Raw genomic sequence first — 23,747 nt, 5'->3', positions numbered from 1 at the left:
AATCTAAAACTAAACCTAAGTTAAAACTTAGTTTAAAACATAGTGTAAGGGTGATATAACTGTATTCTGTATTTGTAACTTCCAGCTATGAAGTTGGAAAAAATACCCACAATCTCAGGGGGGAAAATGAGTTTGACCCAGTTATAATTTAGAAACAGCTTCCTGGGTGGCCTCTCAAGTAGTCATCCACTCTAAATAACCATATGTCAAGATAACAAGGGCTTGGTTTCTGATGCTTCCCAAGATTTAAATGGAAAATAGAAAAAGAATACACTAGAATAAGTGTGTCATGTCATTTCCTCTCACCACAGATTTTATCTCCTTTATTTTCTTTGGCACTCTCAGTGATCACTGCTGATATGTGTAATCACACTCAATAAAAAAAGGCTAGGGGCACCTGGATGGCTCAGTCGGTTAGGTGTCTGACCTCAGCGCAGGTCGTGATCTCACAGTTCATGGGTCAAGCCCTGTGTCAGGCTCTGTGCTGATAGCTCAGAGCCTGGAGCCTGCTTTGGATTCTGTCTCTCTCTCTCTCTCTCTCTCTCTCTCTCTCTCTGTCCCTCCCCCTCTCACACTCTTTCTCTCAAAAATTAATAAACATTAAACAAAAATTTTTTTAATTAAAAAAAAAAAAAAACCAAGGCTATCCCTGAACAGCTTCTCTGTTCATGACAAACTAATGGGGGAGGGGGAGAAATTTACCACCAATGGAACATCGTCGAGCTATTTCCCAGAATACTAAGCCCATTGCATAGATGTCAGCACGTTTGAAGGATTCAAAGTGTTTCATGTTTATGGAATCATCTAGAACTTCGGGGGCCATGTACCTAAAAAAGAAGTCAGCATTTTACTTTATGTAATGGTGGCCACAATACTTTTGAACTCTTTCATAGATTTTTTTCTCCTGAGAATTAAAAAAATAAAATAAAATAAATCAGTATTACCAGTATTACCTCTGAGATTTTTCTTCCCTTTTAGCATGGTTCTGCTACTTTTTAAAATGATTCACACTTCTTATAGAAATTTTCCCAAAGTTCATAAAGTACAAAGTAAAAAATCATTCCATTACTACCACCCAGTGTTAACACTTTGATCAACATCCTTGCAGATATCTCTCTCATATTATATATGGACATATACATACAATATTACATAACTAAGATCATATTACCCTCAAAAATATTAAATATCCATACTGATTTGAAAATTACTGATGTCAACTAAATCCCATGAAAAGTTGAAACAGCAATTTCATGCTATCTGCCTTAATGATCTTAGTTTCCAATGAAAGACACACATATAATAACCATGACTATTATAAATGTCCTAACATATACCACCTACTTTGTCAAGTACTATGCAGGGACCATACATTTTAATCTAGAAATCTTCTCACTAGAAGAGGATGAAAGGAAGGACGAAGACATAATCCAGGGAACAAAATAATAGGAAAAAATGAATGCCAGTCCTCCTATTTTTTAGAGAGCAAGTGGGGGAGGGGCAGAGAGAAAGGGAGACAGAATCCCAGGCAGGCTCCACACTGTCAGTGCAGAGCCCGATGTGGGGCTCAAACTCATGAACTGAGCCAAAATCAAGTCAGACACTTAACCAACTGAGCCACCCAGGCTCCCGCCAGTCCTCCTATTGATGCCACATTGTAGGGTTTTCAAGTTTTAAAAAGCCTACTAAAGTTAGAGATCAGGATCCACGAAGACCTGATCTGCAGCAACCACTGTCCTGGACCCTAAGTCAAAAGTTCTGAGAGTCCCTGTTGAATCCAGAAATCACAGATACAACTGAGACAGAATGAAGCTTGGCTCTATCCAAAGCCGAGGCAGTAGTGTGAACATATGTTGTGGCAACATGCTGTGATACAGAGTAAGACCTTTTAGGTCAGAAAGGCCGAGGTTCAAATCTCAGCTCTTCAGGTTACCATCCTTATGAGGCTGGCCTCATTATTTAACTTCCATGGGGCTGTTTCCTCATCTATGAAATGAGGACAAGGACACCTACCTAGTTATGTTCTTTTGAAATTCATGGATTCAACAAATGTTTACTGAAGACCTGCTCTGTATTAAGCACTGTAACGGATACTGGGAATCCAAGGCTGCTCTCAAGCAGCTTGCCATCCAGTGGAATATACAGACAGATAAATGGAGAATTACAATGTGCTAAGTGCCTTAACCGTCCAGGTTCAGCCTGCTGAGAGCCCTTGGTAAGGGCACTTCACTGTCGAGAAAAGGCTTCCTATGAGAAAGGAAGGGTGAGGACAAATCAGGGAAAGAGCACATGCAAAAATTCTGAGGAAGAAAGAAAGGTGTATTCTCAGGAACTAAAAATAAGAAAATGGGGGCACCTGAGTGGCTCAGCTGGTTAAGTATCTGACTCCCGATTCTGGCTTAGGTCACAATCTTGAAGTCTGTGGGATTGGACCCCATGCTGGGCTCTGTGCGAACAGCACAGAGACTGCTTGGGATTCTATCTCTCCCTCTCTCTCTGCCCCTCCCCTGCTCTCTCTTTCTCTCAAAATAAATAAATAAACATTTTTTAAAAATAATAAAATAAGGAAATGGTTGGGCTAGCTACAGTACAGCATATAAGGAGAGCATTAACTGAGATGATATATATACAAGACCCATTAAAATGATTGGCACATACTGGGCAGCCTATTAACGTCAGCTAATATTGTTATTATAATTAATATAACTAATGATAATATTCTGGAAGGGCCACCTTTCATCAGCAGGCATCTTTTAAAGTCAGGTAACCTTGGCTTCAGAGCAGGCAAGACCATGAGATCTTCTACCTGTGGGCAATCTAATAAAGTACAGGTTTGAGTTTCAGAAGATACGTATATACAAATGAGAAGGCAATGAAAAAGAAGTTGATTTCAGAAGGTATTAAATACTATTCACAAGTGTACCTTTTTGTTCCCACTCTGTGGTTTGGAGCAATATCAATCGTATCTGTGGCTGAATCGTGTCTTACTGCCAGTCCTAAGTCTGCAATGCAGCAAGTTCCATTCTTCTTTACTAAGATATTCTTGGACTTCAAATCTCTATGAGCAATGGCTGGTTTCCCTAAAGAAACAAAAATTAAACGTGATTATTTAAAAGGTGATACCAGTCACAATTCTCACCTTTAGGTTCAAAGCCTCTACTCCTGTCCCAGCGCAGTGTCAAAGCATCTCAGCCCGCATCATCCACAATACCTGGACAGTTACTCAACAACCCCAAGCAAGTCATTATACCAAAAGTTGCTGAAATCACATTTCTTCAAAAAACATAGAGAAAATAAGATTCTCTAAAAGATGGTGCTCAAAAACTGTAAGTCTAACAACTCGAAGCCTAGGGGTTAAAGACGTTAGTTTGTTGACATCTCATGAATTATTTACAGAACTCTAGTCACAGACTGATATTTCAGTCTAAGAACCAAATATCTACATCACTTCATCTACCTCCCAACTGTAATGTACTCAGTATTAGATTCACAACCTTTAATACTAACCACTGGAAGACATGCTATTAAAAAATCATAATTACAGTGTGGAAACCCTAGAACCCTCCTCCATTGCTGGCAGGAATGTAAAACGGTACAGCCACTTCAGAAAAAAAAGTCACCGTCTGGCAGTGCCCCAACACCATCAATTACTGTATAATCCAATAATTCCACTGTGTAAGAGAACTGAAAATATATGCCCACACACAAAAAAATAAAATAAAAAAAGTGTACACCAATGTTCATGGCAGCATTACTCACAACAGCCAAAAATGGAAACAACCCAAGTGTCCATCAACTGATGGGTAGATGTGGTACGTCCAAACAACAGAATACTATTTGGCCATAAAAAGGAATGAAGCACTGATATGTGCTACAACATGGATGAACCTTGAAAATACGTTAAGAGAAAGAAGCCCGTCACTAAGGAGTTTGGGAGGAAATAGGGAGCGACTGCTATGGGCACAGTATTTCTTTCCGGAGTGATGAAAAATGTTCTAAAATTGACTGCAGTGATTCACAACTCTGTGAATACACTAAAAACTGAGCCATACACTTAAAATGGGTGAATTGTATGATATGTGAATTATAACTCAGTGGAGCTGGTACAATCAACAACAATAATAATTACAAAGATGAGGCTAAGATGTGAAATAGCATGTGTGCAGTAAAGTGCGGAGTGATGGCAAGTGTAGAATCTCTACAGGAGAGAGAGATACTGGCATCTGATACCCTACATGGCATAAAAATCATACCACAACAATTTCGTAACTAAAATTTTCAACTATAAACTGTCTCATGCAGTCTCCTTATCTCAGGGTTATATATAATTATGAGATGGCCAGATAATATTAGATAGCATGTTAATTTTTATAAAGCATCTTTCACATTACATTTGATACTACACATAAAAATACATTCTTTTAGACTTTAATTCTAAAATGAAGATCCTCAAAATCACAAGACTACATGCCACTTTTAAGAACTCACGAACACGTCAGTGGTGCCACTGACTAGAGAATCTCTAGTCAAGTTAGAGAATCTCTAAACAAATTCCTACATTGCTAATTCCACCTGAGATTTTCAACAGAAAGATAAAATAATTTCATTTAAAACCTCATTTTAAACATCTCCACTTAGGCTGACCTGTCACAAAAATTTTCTAACAGACATTAGATTCAGGGGAATTTAAAGCTTAAATAACAGAATTACTTGGAGTTACCTTGGGTACCAACAATCTCCATGTGAAGATGGGCAAGTCCACTTGCTGTGGACAAAGCGAGTTTTATCATTCCTTCCACGGTCACTGTGTATCTGTTCAAATAATCAAAAAGGGATCCATGCTCATGATAATCTGACACCAACCAGAGCTGAGTCCATGTACCGTTGTCTATAGAGTAGAATAACAATGCTTCAGATGGGTTGTAGAACATTTAAGATTTATCAATTCAAAAGTTACCACTTTTTACTCTTTTTACTCTTGAAATCCACAACTGTAACATATGATGATGGTACCGTAAGTGTGCATATTATTTCCTTCATGTTTTGTCTGTCTTATACTTTTACATACATATCTTTCAGATACTCTGAGTAAGCCCCCTAGTCTTGAGATAAGGCAAGGATAACTAATCCCATTTAAGAGATAAGGAGTCATAGTTCCAAAATGGTGACCTTGAACCTACACAGACAGTAACAGAGCGGGGACTCCTTAGTGGCTAGAAAAATGTCTGGTTCAGGTCAGGTGCTCGATGGTTGTTTCTGGAAGGAGCAGGGAAATGAGAGGAAGGAAGATGGGAAGTATCTGGAGCCTAGTGTGGCCACAGTAGGAATGGAATAGTACAGGACAAAACTGACTGTGAGCTTAAATGAAGAAATGCAAGCTTTATCACAGACTGTACCTTCAGTTCACAAAGAAGCCAGATAAGAGGATTATGAACCCAAGGTTTACAGCTTACAAAAAAATATAAAAATTGTGGTATTTCCCACTGACACATGGGAAAGCAGAGACAGGAACTAAAACGTCCAGAGGAAAAAAGCTAGGGCTGAACCCAGTTTTACATAAGGTGATTCTGAACCTTGACAACTAGTAATATGTATTCCAAAAAGGTTGCTTGTAAACTGATACATGGATTTGAAATGTGTTTTCCCATGGGAATCATGGTAAAGATTCTGGCTAGGCTTCCGGGCTAGGCTGGTCCACAAAAGCCTATTTAACCTAAAAGTAGCAAGAAAATCACATATTTCATGAAATCACGCATTACGACAATACTAGGAGGTAGCACAATTCAGTAAAACATGCAGGCTTGGAGTCATTCTGACCTGGAGTGAAAGCCAGGGCCTCGTTGTTATGGATTATGTGACCTCAGATAAGTTTTGTAACCAATGAGCCTCTGTTTCTTCTTTTACACAGTTAAGAATACCTTACTTTTGCAAAAGTGTTAAAATTTAAAATATAAGATAATTAGTTAAGCAGTTAGTGTAACTCATGGCACACAAGAACTTAAAATAGGCAGTTTCCTGTTTCCTGTGACACCTGGGTGGCTCAATCAGTCGAGGGTCCGACTCTTGATTTCAGCTCAGGTCATGATCCTGGGGTCATGGGATCATACCCGGCGTCAGGCTCCATGCTGAGCATGGAGCCTGCCTAAGATTCTCTGTCTCCCTCTGCCCCTCTCCCCCACTTGTGCTTGCTCTCTCCCCCTAAAAAATGAAAAATTAAAATAATTTTTGTAAATGTGATGTTTCCTACCCTACTGGTTGTAAAAAAAAAAAAAACCCACACAACTGACATAAAACAGCATCTATATTTTGAAGGTTTTTACTTGAAGGAAAGCAACTCTGATTAGAAGAGAATAAGAAAGGTATTTTCAGAAGATTCTAGAGGGGATTTCTGGGTACTTTCCAAAAGAATTTAGATATTCATGACACTAGTTCTTTATAAACTGTTCTTCATAAACTGTACAAATGAATTCTATTCAAACTTACACGTTTTTCTTTCCTTTGACACAGATGCATCACTACCTTGATCTGCATACTTACTAATCAAGACTGAATTCTGAAAGGCTGACAAATAGGAACACAGGCAGATGGAAGAAAGGGAGGTTTTCTGAGGTAATTAGCAAGAAAGGCAGAAGAGGGAGAAGGAAGAGGCTGAGCAATATAAAGGATTGTCTCAGGTGGAATTAACTAACTCAGGGGGATAAGGATAAAGGAGAAGGGAATTGGGGTGAATGGACTAGGTTCTGGGCAAAGTCCATTAACCCCTGACAAAGAAAAGAGGAGAGGGCAGGGAAGATGCAGCAGGGGCAGCCAGTTCCCATGTTGACCACCAGAGGACAGCACAAGCTTGGCTGTGGCCTGAGCAAATGGGAAGAGAAAGGCCAGGGCACAGAGCAAGGGCACCGTGTGCCAGTGTGTTTGCAACTTGAAATACGCCTAAACAGGTTGGGCCTGGGTGCGTTTAGAGCCCCAAAATACAGATTTGAAAGCAACCACCACAGCCAAGTTAGAAACTATGCATGTGGGTAAGTTCTTCAAAGGAGCAATTATTGTTCATAGACATAGAGCTCTCATAGGAATCAGTAAGAAGGGTTTTAGAAAACAAAGACAACTACTAAGAAATAAGAAATGACAGAAAATCTAGTCACGGAACATTATTTTTAAGGTCCTTTTAAGTGTTGGAGAGGAAGCTAAATGACGTAAAAGGCAGAAGAAAATGAAAATGAAGGACTTGGTCAAACAATGATCACTGCTTTTGTTTATCTGTTTTTAAGTAATATGGAACTGGTAGTAACCACCGATAAATCACTGCCCACATCCATCACACCCATCACTACCCCTAAGTCACAAACAAGAGATTATCAAACATTATATGCCTCCTGATGTGATACATAGGAAGTATACAATATACAGGAAGGTATACAATATCACCAAGAAACCAATAAAATGTAATTAGATTCAGTCTCTAATTCTAACTACAAGGAGCAAGTTCTGAGATACTATGGAAACTCAATCAACAGAGTCCAGAATGAGCCAGACAGGACAAACAGTCCAGTTTCTTCAACAAATAAACTGCATGAAGAAAAAAAAGATTAAGAGGGAACATAGCAATTTTAAATTTAAGTTTTAAGCAATTTTAAATCTAAGATAATTATCAACCAAACGCATTGTGTGGACTAAAGTGACACAAAGTGACAAGTGCAATGTGTGAACTCAAGTTATTCGTAAAGTGAATGACCAATTATTTAAAAAAAAAAAAAAAAGACAACCACAGAAATTTGAAAGTGACTAGATACCTGATGACATTTTAAAAAGTGACAATGGTCGTGTGGTCATGTTTCATTAAAGATTCCTTAATCTAAAGATGAAAATTAAAAATTTTTACAGAGAAAAGATCCATTATCATGTCTTTGGCTTCAAATAATTCAGACAGAGGCAGGAGGTGGAATCAGAGATCAAATGTGAGGCAATGAGCTAACAATCACTGTTGAAGCTAAGTGACAGGCATTCATTATACTCTACTCACTTCACTTTTCTATATACCGGAAAATTTCTATAACTGAAAACTAAAAACAAATCAAAACAACCCAAGTAATAAATGCTTACTGCAAATAAGTTTGAAAATACAGAGAAGCAAAAGGAAAAATCATCAACACTTAATATTCTGAAGAAATACTGTTGAGGAAAATGGGAAGGGAGAGGATGAAAAAGAGGACTATGGTTCTGGTCAATCTAAACAAGAAAATGATAACATTTTTTAAAAGTAGGAAAGCTGGGAAATACATCTGATTCTGGGTTGGGATGACAGGAGCTCTAACACAAGTCTCTGATGAAGCTACAGAAGCAGGAACAGTGGACACGACAGTAGTAACTGAAGCCAAGACAGTAGGCGAAGGACATTCTGAAGCCAATGCTTGCAGTCACACTCATTCTGACTCTCCACTGACGTGGCTTCTTTGCTTCCTGTGGCATCGGATCTGTGCCACAGGCAAGAAAGCGTCCGAATGATCACCAATAGGCAAGGTGGTCTTGGACAAACTATTTCTCTATTTAACTGAGTTTATTTTATTTATTTAAAAGGCTACTCAGCCCCTGGCAATTTAAAACACAAAATACACTGAGCAGTTATTTTCATTCTTCCTATAAATACGGTCATTACTCTAGATCAGAATGCCCTAACAGTCATGAGGAAATTTAAAGGAAACAGATCTCTGGGCTCTATCCTATCTCAATTTTGAGCAACCAGAGTTTATAAAATTTTTTCTATGTTATGACTATACTCAATAACTAACTGCCTAGAAAAAAAGGACATCGCTTTTAAAAAATATACATTGCTCTTTATATTTTATAAAAACAATTAGAGATTTAGAAACATGTAGTCAAGAGTCAAGAAAATCTTTAAGAAGTTCCAGTTTCTAAAGGCTTCTAATATATTCTATTTGACTTAATGGGTCTAATCTGTATGGCAAACATTGATTTCTCACCCAATCTGACAATGTTTAGTAGTCATATCTGTGGAAAGGCTCAAGTAGATTTCATTCTACTCAAAGGAGAAGAAACTGTTACTGACCTTTATTGTCTGCCGCTATAAATCCCAAGATGTTTTCATGGCGTAACATTACGGTCTGATAAATCTCGGCCTCACGGAACCACGAGCGTTCTTCTCTAGAGGAGAATATTTTGACAGCAACTTCTTCTCCTCGCCATTTTCCCCGCCAAACTTCTCCAAATCGACCTTTGCCAATACTTTCTTGTAACACAATAGTTCTTGCAATTGTTCTCTGAACGAGCAATGGTAAACCTAAAGATAAGCATAGGCATTAAAGAGTGACTCAGGAACAGAATAACTCTTACAGCTCTATCTTTAAGGAGCTTACAGTCTCACTGGGAGACACAGACTTTATTTACAAAAACAACAATTCATATTTAAAATGAAAATAATAAATATAAGAATCTAGAAACTCCCGCCTAGAGGGTCCAGGTAGACTTTGTACACTAAATTGAATTTTGACTGTCCTTTACAGAAGGGATAGGACCAAAGGATAAGAGGAGCTAAGAATTTAGGTAGGAGGAATACTCAAGCAGAGGTAGAAGAGGAAAATGAATGGATGTTTACAGAACCAGCTTGGACACGCAGACGGGGATGGACATGGTAAAGCAATGGAAGAGAAGGGAAGCTGTCCACAAGAGTATGATGAGTACTGAATGTTGAGCCCAAGACGACCAATGAGAGCTGTGGATAAAACAGGAACTATTAAAAATTTCTGAAAAGGGCCCATGAGGGGAATGAGGAGAAGTAATTTAAAGATCTTATCTTAGAAGGATAAATGTAGTAATGGTTTTATTGACGGGAGAAGAAAAGTATGTGAATACAAGAAACATAAAATCAGTATGTACAATCCATACTGGTTTTTTTTTTTTTAACGTTTATTTATTTTTGAGACAGAGAGAGACAGAGCATGAACGGGAGAGCGTCAGAGAGAGAGGGAGACACAGAATCTGAAATAGGCTCCAGGCTCTGAGCAGTCAGCACAGAGCCCAATGCGGGGCTTGAACTCATGGACCGCGATATCATGACCTGAGCCGAAGTCGGACGCCTAACCAACGGAGCCACCCAGGCGCCCCAATCCATACTGGTTTTAATAAATCAGTAAAAATTATCACAGGAATCATTTCAAGACAAGCAACTTACTTGCTAGGAACTGGCTGCCTAGGCAACATTAGTATCTTAAAGAACGATGCCAAGTAACTTATAACTTGGTGATGGGACATTGGCATTATTTCACCATCTGAACATGCCCTACTCTAAAATGTGTATTTTTAAAATATTGCCACACTCACTCATTTACAGAAAAGGATTTATCACTATCTACAACATTTAAGTAACACTGTATTTGGAACTATTCCAATTCACTTAATATCACATCCCCTATGGACTAAGGAAATGTCATCTTAAATTATACTGACCCTAACAGTAAAAATACCAGTATAAACTATGTTCTACACTTGTATTTTATTTATATGACCTATACACGTAAATTTATGTAATTTATAATCTATATTCAGAATTGCTTGGTAGACCAAATTAATCCAATGATAGTTAATGAAAATATGTGCTCTCTTGGTTTCCTAGTATAAAATGCTTATTAATCAGAACATTAAGTTTTTGCTTTAAAGTGACCAGAAAGTTTTTCCTCTTTTCATCTAGAAGTTTCTCAAATGGGTCCTTTTCTCTCCTTGCTCTTTATCCTCCCCACCTATTGCAAAGTAGTTAGCAGTCTAATTATAAGCAATTGTTTTTGTTGATAAGGAGGCTGCTAACTAAAAATAGATCTGTGAAAATTTCTTATTTAAATCAAGGAGCTCTTTAATATTATGAATAATCAATTCTTAGTTATGTTATTTAGTATAGATACTAATTCACAAGATTTTCTTAAAGCCTTTGAATGGGGTCACACGTCTAAAGATATAAAGTATACTTAAGAGTTAACTTCATGAAGCGACTCTGGGAGTTAGAAAGGCAAGGATAGGCACCTGGGTGGCTTAGTTGGTTAAATGGCAGGCTTGTGATTTCGACTCAGGTCGTGATCTCACAGTTGTGGGACTGAGTCCCGCATCAGGCTCTGCACTGAGCTTGGAGCCTGCTTGCAATGCTCTCTTTTCCTCTCTGCCCCTCACCTACTCTCTCTCTCTCTCTCTCTCAAAACAGACAAATAAACTTTAAAAAAAAAAAAAAGGCAAGGAGTACAAGAGAAAGGGGAACTGCAAATGGGAAGGATGAAAACGTCTAACACATTCAGGCCTCGCGTAAATGATACAGTCAAGAAAGGGGAAAGTTTTTGTCTCCCCATCATCACTGCATTCTAGATCCCAAACTAAAATTCAAAACCAAATCTAGATCTGTCATATTATCTATATTTAGTTACCACAACCCGTATGAATAAGTGAGCATTTTTAAAAAGTAATAATTTTCTTCTAAAGAGAAAAAGAAACAGGCCTAACTCAAATCTCTATGTTATCTGCTTTCCTCTTCTGTATCCTTAGAAATGCTTGTGAGAAACATCAATATGCAGACAGGGTCCAAGCAGCTTCACATGCAGCAAACGAGAAAAACGAGACCGGAACAACCACGTACATTCTAAGAGACCATAAGCATGAACAAGACATAATGAACAGTGGCCTAAGAGACTTACTCTCTTCCCCAAACTGGCACACATGCACATGCTCACACATAGTTTACAATCTAATGACAGCTTAAATAAGGGCCCACATACAGCCTGTGATTCAGATAAACACAACAGGGATCAGGCTAGCTTCAGGGGTAGAGCTGCCCACAGTTTCCAAGTTAAAGACACAGTTTTTGAGAAACAGAGATCAGGCTTTCCTCCATTATGGTCATGGTACTGAATAATGAACATATGAATTCATAACATGAAATGATTAGTTTCATCTTTTCTCAGTGAGTGAAAGGGCTAAAAAGGCTTTTATGTAAAGGCATTTTACTCACAGTCACGAGTCCCATGCATGAGACTAAGGCTTTATAATGAATAGAAGGTAAACGAGTGGCATTTTCTGCTATCATTCTACATAAGATAGCTTCTGTCTCAATAAATTTGGAGGCTATTCAGCACATAATGAACTATGACAGGGAAAGGAGGCCTTCAACTAAGTTTTTTTTGTAATGCAGCAAATTATACTGCATGTCAGATTCTTCTTCCAAATACCTTTCCAATAAGAGTAACACCTGTCATTTGGACCTAACTACAATTTATCAGAACATCTTGTCTCATTTGAACCTCACAACAATCCAATGACGTGCAGAGGGCAGGGTTCATTACTTTCATTTTAAAGATAAAATAACTTGGGCATGAGACATCAGCTAACTGCCCAAAGCCACAGGGCTAGCAAACAGTGTAGACCAGTTTTTGCAGGGTGGAGCATAAAAGGAGAGAAAGAAAGTTTCAGACAGCAGAGTTGTAGTTCCCGATGTATCTAGAAATACAGATAAAATGGAAAAAGAAGAATTTCATTCTTTACTTCATGTCTGTATCTTAAAAGGTTAATAAATGTATTCTTATTCAGAAATCAGCTGCCATGCAGACAGCAACTTCTTCTAATGCTTTAGGTGGGCTTATTCCCCTTGAGGCCTGATACATTACTGCTATGCAGGAAGTATGGCAATAAGGAATGAATTCCAAATGATCTGTAGCCACTCTGATTTTCTGTGACTTTGGTCTTTGCTTATCATAGTTTTTTGGCCTAGGGTGACTTCTAGAATGAGCCAGATGTTCCTTGGGAACCCTCTGGACTATACTCAGAATCAGTGGAAAACCCCAGAGAAGCCTTAAAACAAGCTCTCTCCATTCCTCTTAGCACTCCGGCCCAAAGACTATCACACTTCAGTACCAAGGCTGCTCTATCTCAGTCCAACCTCTCACTGCCTCCCTGCTCACAACGATCTCAGAGGTCCCTACAGGCTGCCTTGAGAGACCTGAGTCGCAGCACAAGCCTGTGTGTGTACTAGTGTCATGGACACAAGTCACTTACTGAATATATATGGCCAAAGTCCATGGAAGACTTCAGGCCAAGAAGCGGGTTTCCTCGCGCTTAAATGAATAAACAGATACGCGTATAAATCTATATTCATTTCCTTAAAATAAACAGACATTTGTCACAGTGTGAAATTTTGTTGGTATCAGATGAGATTTCATGCTTCAGTCCTATTCCTACTCCAATCACAACTTCTGCTTTAATGTTCCTCTAGTTACTTGATTATAAAATTAGTGGAATTTTCATCATCATATATATTTTCAAATCTTCATTTTATCCATGAATCCAGGCTTTATCTGAAGTTGATTTATACTTTTCAAAAGACAGTGTTTCTCAGTATCTGCTCCAAATTTGTGATGAGGACATAGAAGCCCAAAAGAAGAAATACGGTTTAACCAAGGTCAGAGAGCCAACCAACGACAAAACTTACACCAGAATCTTGATCTCTTGATTCCTAGCCCAGTGTCAAATTATACTATTATAGAGGACAGGGGTTTTCCTCTCTCAGTGTCTTTTCAAGCTCATGCAACTGAAAAAATAAATCCCTTTCAGTTTAAACATGAAGTACTGCCATACCAAAATCCACTTCAAGAGATGATTCTGGCAATTAGCCAGTCTACTTCTGAAACCACAAGAATCAGCAAATGGAACTGAGAAAAGCAAACATCACAGAGGTCATGGATCCATAAAGCTATATTAAATAACAAGGTGGTTAGACATTTTCCTAAAGTGAGAAAACCAATTCGTTTAACAAAAAAACTAGGTCTGAGCTAAGGACAGCAATTTCATATGTTAAAAAAGCAAATAACCTTAAAAATTCCAAAAACATTTTCTGCCATGTTTGCTTTCAAACATCAAAATAAAGCTGGTAAACAATCCTGAATAGAGTAGGTAGCTACAGATCATTTGAACATCTATGAACTTCAGCCTCACTCCTAAGAAATTAATTGTCCTTATTCTTTCTATCTCATGGGAGTCATAAGAAGGTGAGAAAGCTTTGAAATTTATACAAACATGAAGATGACTTACAAACTTACTTCAACATTAAAAGTACATTCTAATTCATCTACGATGAATTAGCCGCAGACCTTAACTGGCCTTAAAGCTGGAATTAGTATTTACACTATCTTAAGTTTTAAACGCAATACGCCAATTGGCTTAGCCAACTAATAAATAATACACTTAATCTTTAAAAGACTTCTTAGGAAAAAGGAAAAACAAGTACGTTACCTGATCCAGAACCTGATGTTGTCATATCATAAATTAAATCTTTCAACGTAGTGCCCTCTGAAATAAAAGGACGATCTAAGGAAGGATCCTCTTCGTTTGGCACTCGATGGTGAATGACAGTACGATTATGGCAGATATAAACCATTAACATGAGTGAGATGCAGACGAAGCAGACTGGTCCAGCAATGACAGCTGCCAATTCGACGGGACCAAGGCCAGATGATGGCTTTCCTGAAAAAGGGCCTCAAATGAAATAAACATCAACAATAGCAAAAACACTGAAGGTGGCATCCACAATTTCCTAATCCTCCCCATTTCACGCACTTGGCCACTACTCCCATTAGTCAGAGAGCCTCATTCCAGCAGCTCATAGGGCTCAAACCCAGAACAAATAAACCATTTAGTCTTCTCCCATTGGCCCCCCTTTCATGATCATCAGGTCAGACAACATCCACTTACTCTTCTTCTGCTCTTCAGCCTCGTCTAAATAAAGCCAGTGACCACCAACATTCCAGGACATCACTCTCAGGTCACTAATCACTCTCTGGTCACTCTCAGGTCACTAATAAAAGAACCAATGATCTGGGGCACCTGGGTGGCTCAGTCACTTAAGCATCTGACTCTTGATTTCGGCTCAGGTCACGATCTCATAGTTCGTGGGATTGAGCCCCACACCACACTCTGTGCTGACGGCCTGCTTGGGATTTTCTTCCTCCCTTTCTCTCTGCCTCTCCTCCTCCTCCTCCTCTCTCTCTCAAAAATAAGTAAATAAACAAATTAAAAAAAATAATCTGGAAAAACTCCCATTAATGTCTTAAAAGTCCTTTTTTTAAATCAAGTTTTTAAATTTTAATTCCAGTATAGTTAACATACAGTGTTATATTAATTTCAGGTACATAGTACAGTGATTAAACAATTTTATACATTACTCGGTGCTCATCATAAGTGTTAAGTCTTTTTTTTTTTAATTTTTTTTTCAATGTTTATTTATTTTTGGGACAGAGAGAGACAGAGCATTAACGGGGGAGGGGCAGAGAGAGAGGGAGACACAGAATCGGAAACAGGCTCCAGGCTCTGAGCCATCAGCCCAGAGCCCGACGCGGGGCTCGAACTCACGGACCGCAAGATCGTGACCTGGCTGAAGTCGGACGCTCAAACGACTGCGCCACCCAGGCGCCCCAAGTCTTTTTTTTTTTTTAAAGAAGTTTGGCTTGTCTTCTTATTCCAAGGCCAATAATATATACAAATGGCAGGCAAAAAAAAAAAGTATAAATATAGATGAGCAAAAGTAAAATGAAAAAAAATTTTCTTTAGCCTTACTAGCCCCACACAATTCACATTTTAGTATATGTCTGTGTATATATATCCATTTTTGTAAGTTTTTATTTGCTTAATCTCTACACCCCACATGGGGCTCGAACTCAGGACCCTGAGACCAAGAGTCATATGCTCTTCCAACTGAGCCAGCCAGACACCCTTCCATCCATTTTTTTAAATGTAAAATATATCTTTTGCTTTGTTAATAGAGTTTACATGTATATACTTCCTAGTCTATGTTAACCACTTGTACTTTTTTTAATTTTTATTTTTTAAAGTTTATTGGAGTGTGCCCATGCTCTCATAAGTGGGAGAGGGGCAAAGAGAAAAAGAGAGAAAGAGAGAAAGAGAGAGAGAGAGAGAGAGAGAGAGAGAGAGAGAGAGAGAGAGAGAATCCCAAGCAGGCTGGGCACTGTCTGCTCAGAGCCCAACATGGGGCTTGATCTCACTAACCAAGAGATCATGACTTGAGCCAAAATCAAGAGTCAGACATTTACCACTTGGACTTTTATTTCAAGATCATTTATATTCTTATAACTCTTAATAACTAACATTTTGCATTATTTCAGAAACACATTAATTACATTGGCATTAATCCTGAGCCTTGCTGGTTCACTGCTCAGAACCATTTCTTTCATATCACAACTTTCCCATTCTTGAGATCTTTACTTGGATTGATATCTTATGATAGAATCCTAATTCTTATAATTTCTTTTAAGAAGAGTACATGGGTTCTCATACACTGAATACTTATTATCTAAAAATGGCTGTTGTTTTTATACATAGAAAATCTTGGCAGACCTAAGGAATTTTAGGTAACAATTAATATATGATGTTCCATTAACTTCTGATATTTAAAAAAGCAGAAAATCTGAACTTTTTCTTCTTTTTAGAGGTAATCAGTGTTCACTTGTGCCGAATGCATAAGCAATTTTTTTCTTCATTCTTGAAACTGACATTTTATTATATGTATTTCATTACGTATTTTTTCATTAATTTTGCATAACATTCTTCTCTTCTGTCTGCTCATTTGTCATTTTCTGGAATTTTTGTAGTAAGTGTATTGGATCACCTAGATTTATCCTCTATAGCTCTTAATTTGCTCACCCTCTTTTCTCCCTGAATTATAACACAATTTCTCAAGCTTATCTTGCCTTAAGCTTGTATCACACTTAACTATAAAATATTAGTATCCAGTCTGCTATTCACTCTCAATACTGCATTTTTAAAAATAATTCATCAGTTGAGCTTTTCATCTAAAAGTGATCTTTCGGGGCGCCTGGGTGGCTCAGTCAGTTAAACGTCCGACTTCGGCTCAGGTCATGATCTTACAGTTTGTGAGTTCCAGCCCCGCATCAGGTTCTGTGCTAACAGCTCAGAGCCTGGAGCCTGCTTTGGATTCTATGTCTCCCTCTCTTTCTGCCCCTCCCCTGCTCTCTCTTTGTCAAAAATAAATAAACATTAATAAATAAATAAATAAATAAATAAATAAATAAATAAATAAATAAAAAAAAAGTGATCTTTAACTGAAAATGGACTTTAGACTGTCTGGGAGTTCTTCCCGATCATGAGGTAAGTCTTTTTCACAGGATTGATTCATCCAGTTCAGTTCACTTCTGAACCACTGAATCTTTTCATTTGGTAAAATTTTTTTTTTATTTTTATTTTTTTGCTGTTTGCTTATCAGAGACCTGGGAATGAGGGATTTATGTATGTTGAGCATTAGAAATGAAGTGAGTTCTTCACAATGCTTTATGAGTCTTCATTTAGATATTTCAAGCCAAATGGAAATGGGAAATTGTGGAATTATAATTTTTCTTTGTCATTTTAGAATTGCAGATGCCTAAACAGAAGTCAGAAAAATCAGTCTGATAGAAACTTGCCGTGGGGAGCTTCCCCACCATGCTGAAAGGTCTGGTTTTACTTTGCTGTTATCACTTGAATGAAGTGCAGGACTGCCTCGCTCTGTAACCTGTGGGGCTGGCCCTTTTCTGCTGGGCCACAGCAGTGCTTCCTACTCTAATTAGCACGATGCCTGGACCAACTCAGAGTGGAGAGGGAGCACTGTGGTTGCCTCCGTGACCAATGAAAGCAGGTGCTTCCTAAAGAAGGATGGGGCATTTCCTCCTGTAACCTCCTCACCTGAGTGCCTCAGTGTAAGGTTAGGTGGGATTCTGTAAGAGGTGCTTTCATGTACTTCTCTTCATCTGGGTAGTCAATTCTTCACTAGTCTGATGCTATCTGCACTACAAATTATAGAAGTTTCTCACAAATATAGGCATGAGGCTGGTATTCTTCCATTAATTCTGCTAGCATGAATACAGGTTTCCCCCACTTTTATATTGAATATTCTATATTGCCACTGTAGAAATTCAGGATTTGAGGAAAGTGATGGAAGGAGTTAAATACATGTGCTCAGGCTAACATCTTAAACCAGAACCTGAACATTAATCTAATTCTAAGAATTTATGAAGCCTTCAAATTCCTGGCTCGGCGAGAACACTGTTAAACGTAAACTATGGTGAAGGACCAAAAGCCCCGAAATCATATATATTGATTTGTATATAAAGATCATAAAGCAAAGTTAAATTACAAAATGAAGGCATCTGGACTGTTTAGTGCTGCACTCAATTCCTGCCCATTACCGACTGCTTTAAAAGGCTGGGGCATCATACAAGGAAGAGAAGGCCACTCTGAGGACAAAGCAGGGACACTCTGAGGATGTACTGCTGCAGCAGCCCTGTCAGAATCCGCCTTGAAGAGGATGGCCTTTTAGGCATAACAGACCTCAGAGAAAGTCTATTATTGGAACCACGTTCTCCAACAACACATACCCAGCAGGCAGGATCTTGGCTACTCCTATAACTCTACAACTATGGACAAGTTCCTTCTTGCCTCTCCACAGAGCAAGGTTTTAGTTCTAAAACCTGGGTCAGAATCAGCTTTTCTTGCAGTATTAGAGAAAAGTCTTACACAACCACTTACCAACAGTCGGGAGTTCTATTTTATTGCAGTGGTCCTGATTGCAGCAATATGTTGTAGTGACAGAGCCGGTTTTTGAAGACGGTGCACACACAAACGGCCTGTCTCGGGGAATTAGGTCAATTTCAGCTATACACATGCTATTGTGTATAACTTTGTCTGTGGTCTCTGTGACAGAGACAAAGCAGAGCCCATCTGTCACACAAGTAAAATTGTCTTTTGTACAAAGGTGGCAGAAACACTGTAATGCTGGGAAAAGAGAAGATTCTATTAGAAAAAATTCTCAAGGTTCACAATATGAAGTTATCCCATATTCACTAAAATAATACATTCCTGATCCTATTATAATACAATTTCTTTGCACTGTTCAAAAAATAAAATGCTTATTTCTCTCAGAAGTTCCAAATTCTGTTGAGAAGCACACATACATAGGAGTCAAATGTGATAAAATCGGGACCGAGGTTTTTTTCTAAAACTTTTTGGTTTACAAGTACAGAAAAATTCTTACAAGTAATTTCATCAAGGTAAGGCTCTCCCATTTGAAACACAGTACATGTAAATTTTTAATGGTTATTCTTATCAGCCCAAAGCTATGTATTCACATATTCCCCCACCTGGAAGCAATATGTGAAAATACAACTACCTACTTCACTAGAGGTTGGAAATGTCATTTGGGTGGATTTATGGTAATGGAGTAATGGAAATAGATTTGTATTTCTCTTTCCTCTTGTGTAAACCTTGAGAAAGGCATGTATCTTCTAGCTAGGATTAGGGTGCTTGCTCAGTAAGCCAAGGAGACTACACCAGTTAAGGCAATCATAGACTGGAGAAACACTAGCAACATGCCCAGTTGTATCTTTTGATCTTTATGGCTTAACTGGAGAAGTGACTCCTTCAGGGAAGTCTTCCCGTAATTACCAACACCTTCCCCTACAAACAGACACAGACCTTCCACCATGGTCTCCAATGAGGTTAAGTGCTTTCCAAAGCACACATTAACAGGATTGCTATATTTTTTCTCTCCCCTATGAAACTATAAGCACATTGCAGGCAGAGATCCATATTAATCATTTCTGTAAATCCATGTCTAGCAGGCCTGTTACATACCAACATTCAAAAAACTTTTGTTAGGGGTGCGTGGGTGGCTCAGTCGGTTAAGCGTCCGACTTTGGCTCAGGTCATGATCTCGCAGTTTGTGAGTTCGAGCCCTGCACTGGGCTCTGTGCTGACAGCTTGGAGCCTGGAGCCTGCTTCAGATTCTGTGTCTCCCTCTCTCTCTGCCCTCCCCTGCGGGCACTATGTCCCTCTCTCTCTCTCTCTCTCTCTCAAAAATAAACATTAAAAAATTAAAAAAAAAAAACACTTTTGTTAAATGAATGATAGAATGGGCACTTAGATTTCACTACAAACTCATGAAACTGCAAAACACAGTTATGTCCTTAGGTCCAAACAAACTTCCCAATTACTCGTTGGAGAGGAAAACGTTACAGTCCAGATATGTAGTACACAGAATGGCTTCCTATGATGAGACCAAGGAGGTCCACAGAAGCAGCATATCTAAAAAAAGAATAGCTAGACAGGCAGGCCAGAAGAAAGCTAACTCTCTGAACAGCTTACTGTGCAGGAAAGGAGAACTCAACAGGCTTGTGATGCTCAAATGTTGCATATTCCCAAGAAAGGCCTGTTTAGGACTGGCCCTTGGCTAGTCCCTAGGCAATAAGCTCTGAGCCCTTGGCACATTCTCCCTGATACAAACACTGCAAACCTGTGTGACTGAGACCCAATAAAAACTCTGGACACCAAGGCTCCACTGAGCTTGCCAAGCTGCAACACTCTGCACGTGCTGTCACAGTGATGCTGAGCTATGGAGTGAGTGCACCTGTGCCACTGCACTGGGCCAGCACACCTGGAAGCTGGCACCTGGTTGCTCCTGGGATTTGCCCCATGTGCCTTTTCCTTTTGAGGATTTTAATATGTATCTTTTCCACTGTAATAAGCCATAACCATGAGTACAACAGCTTTTCTGAGTCCTGTTAGTCCTAGCAAATCACTGGGCCTAAGGGTGGTCTTGGGGACCTCAACTCACTTGCTAAAACCAAACTCAGGAATGTCAGGATTGCCTCAAGCAAGTGCTTCTTGGTTGCTGGCTTAACTAATATACTTACTACCTTTACAGACCAGCAATGTTTTACCTTAGTCGTCATAAAAAAAAAAAAAAAAATTGTTCTTTCTTCTTCTTAAATAGTTCAGCTATTTGAATTAACTCCTCCCAAACACAAGAACTCAAAAAGAGTATTAAAAAAGACACAGTCATAGTCCATAGTCTAATACTTAAAGATTATTAAAAGAGACAGTTATTCACAGTGATTATAGGTTCCCCGGGTATAATTTCCTAAGGAGGGATTCTGACTAAAAAATCCATGGACTGGTTTCAGGGATACATGAATGCCATGAAACTGCAGGTCAAATATATGGCTTTCAAGGTTTGTTGCTTTCAGCAGAATCACAAAGGAGTCTGTCACCCACAAAAGATCACAACCACCACCATAGGAGACTGTCATCATTCTCTCCTGAATCCTCTGTACTCATGGTGAGTCAATTGACCAATACTGTCTAACCATTAGTTTTATCAGTTACTCTACCAAAAGCTTAGTGTACCAAGACTAACTTATGGTTCCAGCACCTGAAGAGCTCCAAGGCCTACAGAAGGCGAACGCTACGATACAGTGTGTAATTGCTATGTATAAAAAATACTGCCATGAATACTCTCTCAATTCTAAGATCTTCATCTTCTCTCTTAGCATATATGAAATGAGACCTACACGCTTGGCCTAACAAGACTTTTACTTTTGGATTCCAACTTACAGCTCCCTTTGCAAATGCCATCTAAGGCCACACATTTCCCACCATCATGTCTTTCATGGCCATGGTCTTCACACATACTATCTTTCTGCTTCATTTAAACCCACCTCTCATCCTTTAAGACCCTATTCAAACAAGATCTTTTCCATGATATGCTCTAAACTCTTCCCCACCCTTAAGATAACTGGGTGGGTCCTTATGATATGTTTCCTAGTCTTCTTTGTGGACCTTTAAGACTTGTCAGATCGAACAAATCACTCTATTTATAGTTTGCTGTTAAAGGGTCTCTCATTACATTAAGAAGGGCCAAGTTTTTTAAAATTTGTTTTCCCACCGTTTACTCCTGGACTCTTAGATGGTGATCACAAAAATACATGCTGACGCAGTATTTCCCAAACCAGAGGTCCCAAGTATGTTGGGAGGAAAAGGGGAGTCTACAAATTGTGTACAAGAAAATTTTTAATGCTTTCATTTAAAAGATAATCTAGGGGCGCTTGGGTGGCTCAGTCGGTTGAGCGTCCGACTTCGGCTCAGGTCATGATCTCGCGGTCCGTGAGTTCGAGCCCCGCGTCGGGCTCTGTGCTGACAGCTCAGAGCCTGGAGCCTGCTTCCGATTCTGTGTCTCCCTCTCTCTGACCCTCCCCCGTTCATGCTCTGTTTCTCTCCATCTCAAAAATAAATAAATGTTAAAAAAAAATAAAAATAAAATAAAAATAAAATAAAAGATAATCTAAAATGAATGATAAAAATTCTGGATCATAAGTAACCACAATCTAAACAAGTACTGTCAGTAGGCTGTCTTTCACTGATACTTCTTTGGTTGTATTAAGATCTCCCTCAGGCCAAACGTTTCTCATGGCACACTGTGCAAGGAAAGGTCTCATTGTAACTGTAACCAACAGTGAAAAATACTGTACAGGAAACTAGAATCATCAAAGCATATGACAATACAGGCATCGTCAAAAGCCAACAAACAGTCTAACAGCTAATACCATATATATATATGCTGCAAGTATTACACGGGTCCTATCTTTGTAGTACAATTGCAAAAGTTCATTAGAAATAAATGTGGATGGAAGTACCCAATGACATTTTTCCATTCTCACTTCCAGCATGAGCTAGTATAGAGAACCATTTAATAAAGACTTCAGTAATGTCATCATGTTAACCTCATCTCCGAGTGAACACCACAGCTGACATCTCATTAAAACCGGTATTTAAGGAATGTTTGCTGGCAAGTGTTTTGGTCAGACATGAGGTCTGATTATCCCGAACTTAAAAACAAAGCCTTAAAGTCATTAATAGCACCTTGCACAACATTACTCACAGAGAATGGATACTTGCAGCTTTTAGTATCACTCAAGTGAAAATAGAGAAACAGATTTAAAATGGCATGAGACCTGAGGCTATTTTTTTCTATTGTGAAACCTAAACATCACCTGTCTCACCGAATAACTATTAACTTGAAATTTGTTAGTTTCATAGTTGTCTTTGTATTTAATTTGCAGTCTTGGTTTATAGTTATAAATGAGCCAAAAACAATAAAAAAATTTTTATCTAGTTTCACAGCTATACAATGTAAGTAACATGAAAAACACATCCTGCATGTTTCCTTTTAAAGGGGTTACTACTTATGGCAAGTTTGAGAAAATTAGGGCTAAAGGGCTTCTCTGAACAAGTGTCTTTCAACAAGAATAGGTCACTGGACAAATATAAACTTCACTTAACATAAAGCTTAACCAGATTAGGGTTTATTTCTTGAGAGAATTTTAAAATTCTATTTTACTACTCTAAATCAGAGTTGAGACTGAATACAAGATTGCTGTTAAACATATATGATGTTTAGAGTTGACATATATGATGACAGTTCAGAGAAAAAATAAAACAATAATTTAAAAATTTCCATCAATTCATGAGCTTTAATTCTCATTTTTTTAATTCAAATTTATTTTATGAATAGATAGATCTGACCCCTAGCTACCTCTCTTTATTAATTAGGTTGTTGTTAATTTTTAAACGCACATACAGGGCAAAATTTCTATCTAAAAAAGGTGTACAATGATGTCTTCTTCCCACTCCAGAGCCCAGGTTTCACACCCTCCTCTGCAGCATCCTTTAACACCAGCCCACCAACTCGACTCTTTCATTCTGCAACTTCTCACTGAGCATATCTATCTATCTGCCAGGTACTGCGCAGCCTGCGGGGTGTAGGGATGAATAAGACAAGTATCTGGACTGCAGGAGCTCAGCAGGGTAGATTAAATGGAGCACTAAAATCCAGGGTCCGGAGGACAATGATCAAAGCGCTT

The 23,747-nt window shown here is 38.6% G+C and overlaps 1 protein-coding gene across 5 annotated transcripts in view; it reads right to left on the bottom strand.

The window, feature by feature from the left end:
• TGFBR1 (transforming growth factor beta receptor 1) overlaps positions 1-23,747 on the bottom strand; it is a 56,240-nt gene that overhangs the window by 10,168 nt on the left and 22,325 nt on the right. Inside the window, exons 2-7 of one of the 5 annotated variants that reach the window (XM_040481805.1) lie at positions 18,580-18,828; positions 14,278-14,520; positions 9,068-9,298; positions 4,721-4,888; positions 2,924-3,080; positions 703-827 (exon numbers count right to left, since the gene is read on the bottom strand). In XM_040481805.1, coding sequence (XP_040337739.1) covers positions 703-827; positions 2,924-3,080; positions 4,721-4,888; positions 9,068-9,298; positions 14,278-14,520; positions 18,580-18,828 — 1,173 coding nt within the window. Of the gene's footprint in view, positions 1-702; positions 828-1,569; positions 2,818-2,923; positions 3,081-4,720; positions 4,889-9,067; positions 9,299-14,277; positions 14,521-18,579; positions 18,829-23,747 lie in introns of those variants that run through there. The other 4 variants (XM_040481807.1, XM_040481802.1, XM_040481803.1 and 1 more) reach the window with 4 other exon arrangements.

The sequence above is a fragment of the Herpailurus yagouaroundi genome, unplaced genomic scaffold (assembly GCF_014898765.1).
Source record: "Herpailurus yagouaroundi ecotype Mexico unplaced genomic scaffold, PumYag 160, whole genome shotgun sequence".
Lineage (NCBI taxonomy): Eukaryota > Metazoa > Chordata > Mammalia > Carnivora > Felidae > Herpailurus > Herpailurus yagouaroundi.
Note: the sequence above shows the minus strand (reverse complement) of the source record. Positions and strands in the feature narration are given on the sequence as shown.